Genomic DNA, 17179 nt, shown 5'->3' on the forward strand with positions numbered 1-17179 from the left:
CTTGTATGATATGAAACAAACATATTTACCAGTCCAAGTCTAGCATTGTCTTCATTGCAGCCAAAACTCTCCTTGCAATGCTGTGCTTCTGTGTCATCATCTTGAATCCCCTATTAGCAGCCACTTGATCCCATGCATGTGCAGATATGCAGCAAGTTCTAAAGACTCAAATCACACCCATGATCAAAACAGAGAGACATTTCTTCAGATACTTAAATACAGCCTCCTGAGATGTAGAATGGGTATATCCCAGGAGGCTGCAGTAGTTGATCACTACGTCACCCTTGCACAGGGGAGGACTCAGGAAGTGGGAGGCAACCCCACTTTTAAATGCCACCTGTCTGGCCACTGTATATACTGCACGTACGTCCTCCCACATCAGTTACTCTTCCCTGGAGCATGCAGTAGTGCAATCTTTGAAAGTTTCATAGTTGATAAGGTTGAATAAAGACACTAGTCCATCCAGTTCAACCCCTGTGGGTGTGTTCATGTCGATAATCATTTCCAATATCCCTGTATATTGTGTTTGCTAAGATGCACATCCATTAGTCTATTAAAACTATCAATACTTCCTGCTGACACCACCGATTATGGAAGAGTGCAACATCCTTATCTCCCTGACTGTGAAAAATCCCCTACGCAGTTTAAAGGGGTTGTAAACCCTCGTGTTTTTTCACCTGAATGCATCGTATGCATTCAGGTGAAAAAACTTCTGACACTGACCGGCCCCCTTTGGTTTACCTGAGCCCTTCGTTCTCTCGGCGGAGACGAGCTGTACCTCTCTGCTCAGGGTTCTCGGCTCTTGATTGGATAGCAGCGCAGCCATTGGCCATTTTATATGATATGTATGTTTGTTTTAAAAACAAAAACACAAGGGTTTACAATCACTTTAAGGTTAAACCGCTTCTCCTCCAATCTCATTGTGTGGCCCCGTGTCTTGCACTCTCTGAGACTGAATAGTTTCCTACCTAAACAAGGATCACCATTAAGATATTTGTAAATCGCTATCATATCTCCTCTCAAGCATCTCTTCTCCAGGGAGAATGTTTAGTGTTTGTTGCTTGCATGCATATGAGATAATAAAGAATGAACAAGACACCAGTATTGGATCAACTTAGGCCACGGCCCGGTTTATTGGTTTTCAAAAAATATTTAAGTATGTAATAAATAAAATGTATTTCATCAACTAAATTTATCAACAAATACTGATAAATTAAACAACTCTCAGCTCAGACACTGAGACTCGAGCTGACTCAACCTTCAGTTTAACATTTCCTTACATATCCCCTTTAGCTAAATTAATCGAAAGGGATTCACCACATAAACCGGCCGCGATGGGGGGGGGCTCTTTGCGACGTCGTCTTCCCTGGCGACTGGCCAAGAATCCTGTCAGCTGGCCCCTTATATAGGCACAAAACCCGCTTCTCGAATTTTCTAACGGTCATATGACTTTAATGACCAGTCATAACTCGACCTTCTGACCTTCCAGAACCTTCCTTACCACATGACTTAAACTGACCAATGGATAAACACCTATTAAAAAACCTTTAATCTTAGAGTGCCGACGTCACGGCCCCATAAGGTAAAGGGGGGCCTAAATAAGGGTAACCCCCTTTCCCCTCCATTTTTGGATATGGTCCCTTATATATAGTTTACATACTATAAATATTAGACTGACAAGCCTGTAGTTTCCAGGAATCTATCTCTGTCCTTTGTGTCCGCTGGACACTGTGAGTGGCCCTGGTATCATGTGATCAATCACAGCGATCACAATAACAGTAGTAAACAATTGCTGTCATTCATGGGTCTATTGCTTACTACTGTGATCCGTGGTATTGGGTACAGAGATCACTTGGTACAGGGACAACTTTAGTGACACTGTACTGCTCTGGTGACGGTATGTAAAAAAACCTCCACGCCTGTCCCTGATCACTGCCACATCGCTAACAGTTTCTCTGATCGGTAACAGGTGTCCCTGATCACTGCTACACCTGTCCCAATATCCCAAATCTCACCAACCCTAGTGCCACCAGACCAGTATACGCCAGCAACAGTGTTCCTTATTACCACCACACCATTTGCAGTGTCACCACAAGAATGTACGCCAGCAACAGTGTTCCTGATTGTCGCCACAGCAGTCCTAGTGTCACCAGACCAGTGTAAGTCAGCAGCAGTGTTTCTGATCACTGCTACACAAGTCCCACTGTCACCAGACCAGACCAGTGCAGCCAGCTTTAGCGTTCCCAATCACTTCCACACCACTGCAGTGTTGTCGCTGCCTGTATTAACCCTGGCCTGTTTATTTACCACGTTGGCACCTGGACCAATCGTTTGCCTGTTTGCTGACCATGTCTCTGCCTGGAACATGAAATGACCCATCTACTTATCCCGCTGACTATGTTCCTGTGAGACACCAGTCAGAACCATCCCCTGTGGACAACTGCACTCCTGGTACCAGAGGAACTCTTTTATTTATCCTTTCTTCAGCCTCCTTTACTTCCTGGCCAGTGAACATGGCAGCTATGTTTCAGTAGGCTAGGCTTGCTTGGCTTATAGGAACTGGGACTGCTACAGGTGATGCTGCACTAATCTAAATTCCCTGATCACTTGTACAGAGGCGACCATTACAGTACATTGGTTTTGATACAATTGGTTGATTTCTGTGATACAAAAGATACAATGTCTGGTACATAATCCTTTCATACACTGAAAAAGTCTTATGTGGTTTCACCATACTCGGGAGGACTAGTAGAATGAAAAAAGTGGGCATTGATTAAACTGCCCACAGCATGGGATTGTGGCGGTCAAAAGAAATAATAAAAAAAAAATTTTTGTTACTGCCCCTTTAAATTGACAAATCTGACAGGCATGTGGATTCCAAGCGGGAAAAACGTGATACTAGGTGGGAAAAACACGTGTATTCCGGAACGATACACGTGTTTGGGGGACTATATAAGACTCTTGCATCTAAGCTCCAGTCACAGTTGACCCCATAGTGGCTTGGCGAGCTGCCCTCTCCTCCCACCCTGTCGCAGCACCTGTTATGTGGTTTGTCACCCTTGGATCAAGGGGGGACATTTGCTGAATGTTTCTACTTCTGGTACTCGCTCGAGTTCTATAACTGAGTGAGACATTGATAGATGTTTTTAATAAAAATAAATAAATAAAAAGAATTTGAAATAATTTTATTTATTGATGAATTTAATAAAGATAAGGATTTATAAAGTTTGTTTATATACCAATAAAGGTGCCGCAGCCATTTTATCACCATTTAAGAATTGTGTGTGTGTGTGTGAATTATTTTCTTTATATAATATTCTTTTGTACAGCCTACATTCCCATGTGGTTTGGGTTGTAATTCAAAGTATACCCATGCTGTGTTTGAGAGATCTTATTCCACATTTTCCAAAAACGTTTGGCAAAAAAATTAAGTCTTCAAAAGACTCACCGTGCCTTTATGCTCTCCAAAATGTGGTCATTTTTGTGGGTGTGTCAACTGTCCTGGTTCTCCAGCAGGGTGGATAAAAATCGATGATTTAAAAAAATCAAAAAATCCGAATTTTTTTTTCTTTTTACTATTGCGGGTTTCCCACATCCAATTCACATGTCAGGAGATTGTGACAGACTCTCTCGATGGAGCCGGCTCACACATCTCAGGAGTGAATTGCACATGAGTCCTGTGCATCTTCTGGTCCGTTTCAAGTCCGAATTCAGCCAAAAATTCGAACTGTGAGCCGCTCCGTTACGGCATTGTGAACCCAGCCTTAGAGAGCACCTGTCTTTTCAGATCCATCATGGCAGCGGGCATCCACTCACCTGCTGCCACCATGTCCCTCACCTTGTGTCACTGGTAAATGGGACTGTCTGTGAGTCAACAGTGGGTCAGAGGAGGAGCTGCTGCGGGACAGAGATGACAGTTGCTGTTTAAAAATTATGATTTAAATCAACTTGATTTAACCACTTGCCTACTGGGCACTTAAACCCCCTTCCTAACCAGACCAATTTTCAGCTTTCAGAACTCTCACATTTTGAATGACAATTACTCGGTCATGCAACACTGTACTAATATGAAATTTACGTCCTTTTTTTTCATGCAAATGGAGCTTTCTTTTGGTGGTATTTAATCACCACTGGGTTTTTTATTTGTTGTGCTATAAATGAAAAAAGACCGAAAATTTTGTGAAAAGAAAAAAAAATGCATTTTTTTTTCGTTTGTTATAAAATTTTGCAAATTAGTAATTTTTCTTCATAAATTTTGGCGAAAATGTATACTGCTACATTAAAACCCAAATCAGTGTATATTAGTCTTTGTGAAAGTTAGAGCCTACAAGCAAATCACTGAAAATTTATCGCACCTGATGGCCTATCATTTCTTGAGGCCCAAAAATGTCAGGATAGTACAAATACCCCCCAAATGACCCATTTTTGGAAAGTAAACATTCCAAAGTATTTTGTAAGAGGCATGGTGTGTTTTTTGAGGTTGTCATTTTTTTCCCCACAATTCTTTGCAAAATGAAGATTTTTTTTTTTTCTCACAAAATTGTCATATTAACAGATTATTTCTCACACACAGCATATGCATACCACAAATTACACCCCAAAATGCATTCTCCAGAGTATGGCGATACCACATGTGTGAGACTTTTTTACAGCCTAGCCACATACAGAGGCCCAACATGCAGGGAGCACCGTCAGGCATTCTAGGGACATAAAATACACATTTCATTTCTTGACTACCTCTTACACTTTTGAAGGTCCTGGAGCACAATGTCAATGGAAACACCCAAAAAATGACCCCATTTTGGAAAGCAAACACCCCAATGTATATTCTATGAGGCATAATGAGTCTTTTGAACATGTCTTTTTTTTTTTTTGTCCACAAGTTTTTGGAAAATGTGGAAGGAAAATAAACCCCCCCCCCTTTTTTTTTCTACACAAAGTTGTCAATTTATACAATATTTCCAACACATAGCATGTATATAGCAAAAATTACACCCCAAAATATATTCTGCTACTCCTCCTGAGTATGGCGATACCACATGTGGGATTTTTACACAGCCTGACTACATACAGAGGCCCAACATGCAGAGAGCACCAGTAGGTGTTCCAGGGGCATAAATTTCAAATCTAATTTGACTACCTATTGCGCTTTTGTGAGGCACTGATGTAGCATGGATGTGGCACAGATGAGCATGAATGAGGCATAAATGAGCCATGGATGGGGATGGATGAGGCAGGAATTGGCACAGATCAGAGCTGTGGGCACTTCAGATCCAGCCCACGGTGCGTGGGAGCGCGATTCTGGGAGGATGTCATAGTACGCCCTCCCAGAGTAATCAGACCACGCTGTAGCCATCATTTGGCTCTGGCCTGGTCGGTATTGGGTTAAATCAAATCTACCATGTTCTCCAGGGCATCTAAAAATGTGATGGTTATATTTGATGTGTAATTTATGCCCCTGGAACGCATGAAGGTGCTCCCTGGATTTTGGACCCCTCTATAGAACTAGGCTGTGAAAAGGTATCACACGTAGTATTGCCATACTCAGGAACATAGCAGAATGTATTTTTGGATGTAATTGTAAGTATGCCAATGCTGTGCGTGAGAAAGAACTTGTTAAAATTGCAACTTTGTGGAAATAGATTTACTTAAAGTGATTGTAAAGTCTCGTTTTTAGAAATAACAAACATGTTATACTTGCCTCCAGTGGTTTTGCATCCTGGATGGTCCTGTTCTCTGGTCCCTCTTCAGCTCTCCTGGCCCCTCCCCCCTGACGAGTGCCACCACAGCAAGCAGCTTTCTATGGGGGGCACCTGAGCCGAGCCGCAGCTCTGTGTGTCCATTCAGACACAGGAGCCCCAGCTAGACCCTGCCCCCCATGTATAGTACTACAATAATGGGACTTCTGCCCCGTACACACGATCTGAAAATCGGACGACAGATCGACTTTTTTCGCTTACTAGTTTCAAGTAGAAATTGAATAGGTTACTAAAGTCATAAAAATTTCTCGTACGACAGGAAAAAAAAAAAATCGGAAGTGATGTCATGTGTTGTGGTGTATTTGTATAGGACAACAACTGTACTGACTAAACGAAAATCGTACGATCTGGTATTGTACGAGATAAATTTTCTCGCTTATCGGATAATATCCGATGAACTGTTGGGATTGGCTATCGAAAGCTCTGTGCTAACGATCAGATTATCGTACGATCGAATCAAAAGCGGTATTTTTCGTACGATTTTCGGATCGCGTTTACGGGCCATTATTCTTCCATAGACCTGATATCTCTACTAAACCCTTTAGTGAATTATGTCACGTTGAATTGAGCGTGTAATTCCCGTGTTCTGGCAGATTGAGACAATCACAGTAACCTAAATTCGCATAAATATGCATAAAATGAGAGCCCTACGTAATTGATTTTTGTGCTGAATTTACATTTTTACAAGCTGTGACATAGTAAAGAATGCTGATTCAAGTCTTACTGCAAAGAGAATTTTATTGTAATCTATTACTCTTCTTAAATGCCGGAAAGTTTTTTTTTTTTTTTTTTTTTATCTTTTTGTCAGCTATTGCTAAATTCTAAATATAAAATCAGGAATTTGTTTACAGTAATAGAAGACATCCGATGACCAAAGAACTGGTTTGGTCTCTGCTTGTCACTTACAAAGATACACATAACAAGGGCGTAACTATAGCAATAACATGTGATTGCAGAGCAGACAGTGCAGGTGGTCCATCACACAGAGATAAATCATGACTGAGATGGCTCTTCCCCCTGGCGGTCCTGTCAGCTACACACCATGTGACTTCTGTTCCAATGATGGCTTAGGGGGCCTTGTAGACAGATTACAAGACAAGACTCCAAGCGTTTCTCCGGCAGATAAGTGATCTTCTCAGATTTCTGGATTTTTATTAATATACCGGTATATGTGTGTATGAGTGTAAGTTCTTTGGACAACAGGAAATAATGTGAATGGTTCGCTCTTCTTTCATAAAGTGCTTTATTTTAGGCTTTTTTGCTATTTCTGTCAGTAGCATGACACTACTTCAGTAACTTTAGCGTTTTTAGAGAGTAATACGCTGGGGCAATAAGTTTGATTTGTCTATGTAGTTGCATATAATACAGGGGATAATACCGCACTGATGCCCAAGGTGATGGTGTAGCAGCCAGCACAACAATAATAAAAAATAAATAAATAATAAAATAAAAAAATAAGTGCAGCGCTAATGGATGAAAACTACCTCTAACCAAACAAGGTGCTAGTATACAGTGCACCTGGTCAATGCTAACCAGGTCAATATAACTTAAAGTGGAGTTCCACCCACTTTTTCAACTCTTCAGCATCCCTCACTAAACTGTGCACTGTAAACGAATTGGATATTTAAAAAAAAAAATTTCTCAGTACCTACTGTATATCTGCTGTATTCATTTTTCACTTCATCCTCCCTGGCCGTGGCCCATCGCATCATTTCCTGTTTGCAGTGCCTTCTGGGAAGGGGCGGCAACTTCCTCTGACACTGCCGTTGCTATGGAAACTTGACCTGACACCTATTACACTGCTTGTGCTGCACTGAGCATGTGCGAGATCTGCAAGGATGAGATCCAGGAAGAAATACAGTCTGGCTTCAGATGCCAACACTTAAGATGGCCACGGCCTTCTGTAAGTTTATAAAATAAACTACTGCTTTAAACTAACAAAACAGACCTTATTTTATAGACTAACTTTACTAGAATACATTAAGCTTGTGTATTATAGGGGTATTTTTATTTAAAAAGTATAATTTCGGCTGGAACACCACTTTAATGACATAAGTGTGATATTGCTGTGAAAAATGAAATCCCAATGCCGGCAAGGATGGTCACATGAAGTGAGAAGATATCCACCACTGATTAGATGAAGGCTTACCGGAACGTGTGAATTTAGGCATATGCCCAATGAGCCAATCGAGCTGGAGGTGTACCCACACCGATGGGGAGAGCTTCCACACCAATACAGAATGGGGGGGAGCTTCCACTCCAATACAGTGGGAGTGGCTTGATGGGATATAGTTAAAAAAATAAAACCAGAGCCTACTCAATGTATACACGGCACACATGTACCACAGTTCTTGTACCCACAAAATAAGCTTTACTGTCTGTGACCGAGTGCCTCAAAGATCCATATAAACCTCAGCACACAAAAAAAAAGGACTCTTCCATTCCATATGCATTTCTGCATGAAGACAAGAAATAGAGAGCTGACACTTTGTATATGCCAAACTCAAAGAAGGGCTTCTTAAAATAGTTAGAAGCTACTTCGCAACCAGCAACTGTTGAGACAATGAGCAGTTTGGTCATAAAAAATGTAATGACAAAATAGCAAATTGAATGCAGTAGTCAGGGGTATGTACTGTTCAGTAGTATGTAACATTCAGAGTGAAGATTGCAGGAACACAAAACCTGTGGGGTCAAGAAAAAAACAATGCACAGGGTCAATGAGTATGTAATGTACAGCATACTTTTATATAGTGTAGGAGTCAGGGGTATGTAATGTGCAGAGATTAAATGTACATAATGTAATGCATGCAGAGGTCAGGAGTAAGTATTGCATAGAGCACAAGGTTCAGAAGTATGTAACACAGAGCCCCAAGGGTTAGGGTTACATAACAGAGTGTAAGGTTCAGGAGTACATAACACACAGTGCAGGGGTCAGAAGTACAGACTGCAGGGTCAAGAGTGCTTAATGCAAATAAGCGCAGGCGTCATAAGTAGAGGTCGACCGATATGGGTTTTTCTCTGGCCGATGCCGATATTTAGAAATGCGGCCAATTTATTTTAGGCCCTTTTTTTTTTTTTTATTTTTTTTTTTACTTTTTTCTTTTTCCTCCATCTCAAAAACTCACCCACTCCACTCCCCCCTGCTTGCTCCTGTCACTCTATCACACACTTGATGTCCTCGGTATAGTTCACTGATTGGAAGCACTGGTACTGATTGGCACTGGTAGGGGGCACTGATTAGAAACACTGCCACTGATAGGCACTGGTAGGTGGCACTGATTAGAAATACTGGCACTGATAGGTGGTCTTGGCTGACACTGATATTAGGCGGCACTAACAGGTGGCACTGATTGGCACTGGCAGTTTGCACTGATTGGCACTGGCAGATGTCACTGACACTGGCACTGATTGGCACCGATATTTCGGTCGACCTGTAGGCATAAGTACATAACACACAGTCCAGCAGACATTGTGCAGTGGTTAGGAGAATGTGATGTCTGTAAAAATCTTCCTGCTTATTGCTTTTAATACAAAATGGCTTTCATTGTTGCTAAACTCTAGTAACAAAATATCAGCAGACTTATGCTGGCCATACACTATGCGAAAAATCGGCCGAACCCATTTTCGAAAAACGAACGTTCGGCCGTGAGAGCAAACGATAGTGCCATCATGTAATGACCAATAAATCGTTCAGTGGCCAAAAATTAATCAATTTTTTTGTTCGCTTTTTTTACATATACCTAGTGCAAACAGTTCGGACGGGAAACACATTAACCTTTTCAATTTATCGTTCGTTCGGCAGTAAAAATTTCTAAACTTGTCCTTTGTTTTTTTTGTCTCAAAAACGCCTCAACGATTATCGATTTTGTGCCCATTAACTGGCCAAAAAATGGACAAACTGTCTAAATGACCAAATTTCAGCCGATTTTTCGTATAGTATATGGCCAGCATTAGAAATACACTAATTTATGGTCAGATATTAGTTTCAGCCTTTTATAAAACTGGTCCTATATCCCCAAATGGCAGCTTTGCAAAACGTATCACATGTACTGATAACAATAGTTGCTGCTGCCTGACCACATTTATGAAATAATGATAATGAGGCCCCCAAAGATAATTCGGGTGGACCATCATTACCGTTCATTACTGGTTTTTCCACACAACACTACCAGATCACAAAGCTCTTACGAAAACACTGGCACCTCTTAGAGAATGATAGGGTTATCAAAACAATTTTGCCCAATAAACCGCAAATTGTATTTAGGGGGGTCCCCTCGTTGCGGGACAAAATTGCCCCTAATGTAGTGGACCCGCCTACTCAAAAGGTATCCTTTTTCCAGAATTTATCTGGTTACCATCAATGTCGAAGGTGCCAGATTTGCACACTTAATAAGAACAAACAGAGAAAAACAGAGTCCTTTACATCCTTCAGTACATCCAGGGTCCAGAAAATAGAGCCTTTTGTCACATGTAGTACAAAAGGGGTGGTGTACTTATTGCAATGCCCATGTGGGCTGCAATATATAGGCCGGACAAAACGACCTATGCAGGTCCGTCTAGGAGAACACATTACAAATATCAAAAATGGATATCAATACCATTCGGTGTCAAAGCATTATGCGTTACATCACAATCGGAACCCTGCTAACACTTTATTTTTGGGGATAGACAGGTACAGTGCCCACTGGAGGGGTGGATCTTTGGTCAGGGAACTGTCCAGATTGGAAATGGTTTGGATCCATCGCGTCCGGTGTTATACCCCCCATGGTCTAAATATTGATACTGATGTGAACGCTTTCATTGGTAATGGTTAGAAATTTATGTTTAGGGCCTCGTTCTGAGATCAAGGTGTCTGGTGGTGGGTGGACAATGAACGGGTTAACCTCCCCCACACTCTCAGCCCTCCCTCATATTCTCAGCCTTGGATGGAGACTGAGTTTTTTTTTTTTTAGTGTGTCAAATAATCTATACATAGATTAGATATTTTCTATATCCGTATTGGTATATCAGCTTACCAGGCACTATGGGATATGGGATGTACCCTACCAGGAGACTAAGTCTAGTATCATATATGGAGGTCAATTGAAGCTCTTTTTCATTTTGAGGTATTATTCTTGAAAATGGTGACCAATGTGGTAATTTTATTAGTACATACTTAGGTCAGTGAGGATGACCAATGCTTTTTACATATAGTTTGACTCGAGCGATTGAGTTTTTTATTATAATTAAAAAAAAATTTTTAATTAACTAATATTCAATTTCTAAATTTTTATATTGTTCATATGATTATTTTTATTTAGGTTTTAAAGGAATGTGAGTAACATTTTACATTATATTCCACTTTGTAAGTCTTGCAAGAATAGACAGTAGCTCACTGTGAATTAACAGCAGGGGTGGTGTGACCCCCGTATCTATACTGTCTTATATCTTATTAAATTGGGTTACTTTATGTGTGGGTTCTTTGATCTCAAATGGTTAAATAGTTTTTTTTCAATGTGAGTAAAAAGTAACACTATGCTACTAGAGTACCCCTATAGATTTTAGATCAGATCCTCATGCTCTTTATATTGAGGTATTTTGTGTTACTAACTAGCTTTGAATGTAGCATATTCAGATTGAAATCTTTCAGCTCTATTAACTTCCAGGGTATGAACACGGTCTGTACGATGTTGGCAGCAGTGTGTTTAATAGGTTCGTCAAACGGACATTCTTCCTGCCCTGACACAGATAACATTACAATCAATTACATATTGGTCCCGGTTGCCCAATTTATAAATGGCGGCGGTGGCCTCGGACTCCTTGATCTCAGAGGGGGGCATTCCCTTGTTAGTGACTATACACATATAGGTGGTGTGTCAGCACGCCGCCCGTACCCCAGGAAGACGACAGATTTGTCGAAACGGCGTAGGGAGGAGCGGCGTGCTGACGTCACCACCACACCACGCTGATCCCGGAAGGAACGGGCAGCAGCTGAGAGCCGGGCAGCGCAAACTGTTTTTAAAGGTGAATTTGTATCGCACATACTGTAAGTGCATCTCTTATCTTTCTTATTTTAATAAAACGTTTACTGTATCACGCTATGGAGCATTTTCTTTTTATGCATATCTATGTGATGTGAGCAGTAACACCTCTACTGAGTTGATTTCCTGGAGTGGTGACCTGTGAAACACATCCTAACAGAGACCCAGTGGCTGGGGGGGACACAGCCACTTGCTCGCATGATCTCTGTGACAGGAGATCTATGGATTCGGTAAGGGGCTGATTTAATTTGAGGTGGAGGAACTTCTTACAACAGCACGCTCCCTAGGGAGACAATCCTTGCATGCCTCACACTGTTTGAAGAAAGGTGTCTTTTTCCCTCTATTAGAAAGATTTTTACCAACAAGGACTCTTATCCTGAGTATATGGACTTATTATAATCTTTTGGTTATTGATTCCTATTCTCCATCATACAATTCTTTCACTTGAATGTCTGAATTTATGTGATCTAAGTTTTTTAGCAATTATTGATATATTCTCTTATATTTTATTCACACTAGAGTGGTATTGGGTCGCATTTATCAATTATGATCACGTTCAATTATTAGCAGCGCAGCCTATTGTATTTTATAGCTTTTGAGGTGGGGGTTGTCTCACATTTAGGCTCTGTTTCCACTAGTGCGACTTTTCATGCGACTTGGGACTGAAAAGTCGCATGACAAATTGTTTCCCATGATTTCCAATGAGTACCGTTCATATCTGTGCGACTTCAAGTCGCAGCGACTTCAAAGTAGTCCCTGCACTACTTTGGTCCCACTTTGATGCGACTTGAGGTCTATAGATACAGGCATTGCTTCAAATCGCGGTAAAAAGTCGCGGTAAAATCGCGGTAAAAAATCGCGGCAAAATCGCGCGACTTTGGGGACGCACTAGTGGAAACCTAGCCTTAAGGCTGCAGCAGCATTTGTTTTTTTTTGTTTTGTCACTAAACACACTTATAACATGGTTATTTGACTTAAGGGATAGCGCAGTATTTTTTTCTGAGTTTGAAGTTGACCACATTTATGGGCTCTGAGTGCTGAGTATGTGTCTCAATAAATGTCATTGTAACATACATGTTTCTGAATCAGGTGTTAATGAGTGAATTGATGTGAAAGTATATTTTTTCTGTAGTTGTCATTTATTGGCTATGGTGTGCTTTATGAGACATATTTTAGTTGATCAGACATTTATGGGACAGTCAAGGATTGTCACATCTATAGCTTTGCGTTTATAAAGTTTTGATGTCTCAAAGCTGCATTGCTCACATAGAGGTTTATTTACTAAAGGCAAATCTGTGCAATGCAAGTGCAGTTGCGCTAGATATGAGGGGATGCTCTGCTGATTTCTATCATCCAGTCACATGCAAGCAAAATGCGTTTTTTTATTTTCCTTGCATGTTCCCCTTAGATCTAGAGCAACTGCACTTGCAGTGCCCAGACCATTTACCTATAGTAAATCAACCCCACAGTATAATTGTATATGCTTTGACATTTGTTCAGGAGAGTTGGAAATATGTTACATCAGGTCTGTGCGTTTTGTAAAATAAAACCAGCCTGTTTTGTAAAAGTGCATCCTTGTCTGAATTGTAATGTGTGTGTTTGTTTTTTTAACCACCACCCAAGATGGTGATTTGAATTTTGGACTTCTTTCTGGGGCACCAGTATTGGTATTCCTTTACTGTAGTTTTGCCAACACCCACTCCCACGGAGCCATAATAAAGGTGTAACTCTCACACCTGGATTCACACATTATTGGTCTATGCATGTATAAACACTTTAAACATTTTACTGGGAGAGTGTGACGCCTCTTTATTTTTTTTTCTTTCACAGGTAGTGTAACAACTTTAAAATGTCAATAAAGATTCCTGTGAAACAGACTTCCAAGTTCAGGCTAATTTTCTCAACTACGGCCTTTGGTTTACATTTGTGAATACGTTTGAAATATTGCTGTTTTTTCTTGCTCCTTTTTCCCCCCTGCACTTCTTACTGCACATGCATTACATTCATTTCTAGTAAAGACGTATGAGCAGTGTATGCGTATTGCAGTCATGTGCACTACTGTTTTCAAACTACAATTCCTACTGTTCATGCCCCATTGTATTCTAGTCCTTCTACTCTGAAGACCATGGTCAGAGATGTTATAGATGGGAAGCAATAATCCCTCTCATTTTTATGGAAATGGGGTTTTATCTTTACTGTTACTAGATAGCACTGGCTTTGTTGGCACGTATAATTCTAGTCCATGTTGGAAGTGAGCACAGGAAGGTGGCTAGATGCCCACACACAGTGGGACTATGTAGAGCAAACATAGCTGTTCTCATAAAGGAAATTGCACCTAAGAAAGGGTCTTTCTGTGCCACCTTGGTTTTACAAGGGTCACAAGCTTGACACCCTTGATTGGTGGTCAGTGATCAAAATGTCCTTTTACATTGGTTGCCAGTTAGAAGAATTCCATTTACATTAGTTATCAATGGGAAGAATGTCCCTTATATTGGTGGCCAGTGGGAAGAATACCCCTTAACGTTATGATTATTGGAAAGAATGCCTCTCATGTTGGTGGTCAATGGGAAGAATGCCCTGTTATATTGGTGGTCAATGGAAAGGTGCTCCCTTACATTGGTGGTCAGTGAACAGAATGCCCCATTACCTGGCGGGTAGTCAGAAGAATGACCTCTTATAGACCAAATATCTAAAAAAAACATGTTTCAGAGTTTATATACCTAACAGATGTGGGGAAATGCTTTACTAGTTCCCTGTTGCTGGCTCTAAAGTCAGCACCAAAACTATGCAGGCACTATTCGGCAAAAGATTAATCTTCCTGAATGGCCTGCACACAAACGATGCAGTGTACCTCCGAATTTACTGATCTTGGTGTAGAGGGGTTGCACAGTGCTTAAGTGGTTAGCACTTCCACCTAGCAGCACTGGGGTCATTGGTTTAAATCCCAACCATGGCACTACCTGTCTGGAGTTTGCATGTTCTCCCTGTGCCTGTGTGGGTTTTCATCCGAGTACTCCAGTTTCCTCCCACACTCCAAAGACATGCTGGTAGGTTAATTGGCTGCTTTCTAAATCTTCACTAGTTAGTATGTATGAGCGTGTTAGGTACCTTTTTAGATTATAAGTGCCTTCAGGGCAGGGACTGATGTGAATGTGCAATATATATGTGAAGCGCTGTGTCAATTGATGGCGCTATTTAAGTACCTGTACTAAATATTATTATTATTATTAATAAACAGGATTTATATAGCGCCAACAGTTTACGCAGCGCTTTACAAGATGAGGGCAGACAGTACACTTACAATACAAATCAATACAGGAGGAATCAGAAGGCCCTGCTTGTTAGAGCTTACAATCTAGAAGGGAAAAATAAATAAACCATCACCCTGCCCTTGGTACACAAACTTGCCGGCATGTTTAGTGTAACGAAAGAAAATGAGAGAACCTGGAGAAAACCCCCGGCAAATGCCATGCGGTTATTGAAGCTTTTTTGATCCAAGTCCTGGACCCTAGTTTTTTTTTTAAATACCAGAATGCTACCTAATGGATATCATTCTCCTGGTGCTTAGTGTGATTCTAACAGATTATGTCTGTTTTTATTTGCAGGAATTTATAAATTTGAGGACGATTCTGTACTAGGCTATGTTTTAGACCACTAATCCCAAACCACAGAAATGGAGGGAAACAGAAATATCCAGGAAGATGTTCAAATTTCAGTGTCCCAGTCTGCAAGATGCAAAGATGGAACCTTAGCAGAAGAGGAGACCCAGGACCTTTGTGCATTGAAAACTACAGAAGGCGATGATCAAGGTCCCTGTCTCGAGGAACCTTCACAGGGTAGTTTTGAAGGTAATAATGTTTGATCAAATGGTTCTCTATGTGACTGGTAAAGTGACCAGATACCCCTTGAGACCTTCCAGCTTTCTTTAGTCAAAAACTTGTTCTTTTCAATAGAATTCTGTGGAATATGCACAACATTACATAGTTGGATGTTAATTTTATATGTATCAAAGTATGGCATGAACTCAAGCCACTCTCCTGATTGCCAATCTCAATTGTGAATCATGAAAATTGGAAATTTCAAAAATATATTTGCTGCTATGGCTGCTTCTGTGAAACATTGTTGGCTACAAATGGCCAAGAAACTCTGATTGTTGAATTTGGTGCAGCAGGTTCCAAAACTGGGGGTATGAGATATGGCTTTAACCACTTAAGCCCCGGACCATTTAGCTGGCCAAAGACCAGAGCACCGTTTGCGTTTCAGCACTGCGTCGCTTTAACGTGGCTCCCAAACAAAATTGACGTCCTTTTTTCCCACAAATAGAGCTTTCTTTTGGTATTTGATCACCTCTGCGGTTTTTATTTTTTGCGCTATAAACAAAAATAGAGCAACAGATTTGAAAAAAACGCATTATCCCCAAAAAATATATAAAAAAACCCCCATTTATCCCTTAGTTTAGGCCGATAAGTATTCTTCTACATATTTTTGGTAAAAAAAAACGCAATAAGCGTTTATTGATTGGTTTGCGCAAAAGTTATAGCGTCTACAAAATAGGGGTTAGTTTTATGGCATTTTTATTAAGTTTTTTTTTTTTTTTTAACTAGTTTAAAAAAACTAGCAATTTTTATCGTGACTGTGACATTATGGCGGACACATCGGACAATTTTGACACATTTTTGGGACCAGTGTCAGTTTTACAGCGATCAGTGCTATAAAATTGCACTGATTACTGTAAAAATGACACTGGCAGTGAAGGGGTTAACCACTAGCTGGCTAGGAAGGGGTTAAGTGTGTCCTAGGGAGTGATTCTAACTGTTAGGGGACATGGCTATGAGTGACACGTCACTGATCAACGCTCCCAGGGAGCTATGATCAGTGACAGTGTCACTAGGCAGAACGGGGAGATGCCTGTTTACATTAGCATCTCCCCGTTGTTTAGCTCTGTGAGACGATCGTGGGTATCCCCGCGGACATCGAGTCCGCGAGACCTGCGATCCTACTCACGGAGCTCGTGGCAGGGTCGTGCGCGCCGGCGGCAAATTCAAAGGGACGTACAGGCACTCCCATTTGCGCAGCCTTGCAATCTGCCGACGTATATGTACATGCAGCGGTCGGCAAGTGGTTAAGGGGTGTGAGGACACTGTCCTCAAATGAAGTTCATCTTCTGGATTGGAGAATTAGGAATTTGTTTTGTGTGGTTTTAGGTTGAGCATGGAGCAACAGATGTCACCTAGCAGAGTACAAGTACTGTATGAAATTTGTACAGTATATGGGCAGCTTAACCAAGAGTGATGAACAGGAGGTGGAAGCAGCCATGATGAGGTGTTGGTTGTTTTTTGTGTATCATGATGTCCAGGTTATTGAAGCCCCTAGAAAGCCTAGTCCAGACATGTAGGAAGC

General features: G+C 41.0%; 1 protein-coding gene across 1 annotated transcript in view; it reads left to right on the forward strand.

Annotated features, from left to right (window-relative positions):
- The window catches only part of PLEKHG3 (pleckstrin homology and RhoGEF domain containing G3), a 251286-nt gene that overhangs the window by 75010 nt on the left and 159097 nt on the right, over window positions 1-17179 (forward strand). Inside the window, exon 3 of the mRNA XM_073609396.1 lies at window positions 15385-15627. Within this exon, the coding sequence (XP_073465497.1) occupies window positions 15453-15627 (175 nt within the window). The 5' untranslated portion in view covers window positions 15385-15452. The remainder of the gene's footprint in view (window positions 1-15384; window positions 15628-17179) is intronic.

Source organism: Aquarana catesbeiana, linkage group LG13 (assembly GCF_042186555.1).
Source record: "Aquarana catesbeiana isolate 2022-GZ linkage group LG13, ASM4218655v1, whole genome shotgun sequence".
NCBI lineage: Eukaryota > Metazoa > Chordata > Amphibia > Anura > Ranidae > Aquarana > Aquarana catesbeiana.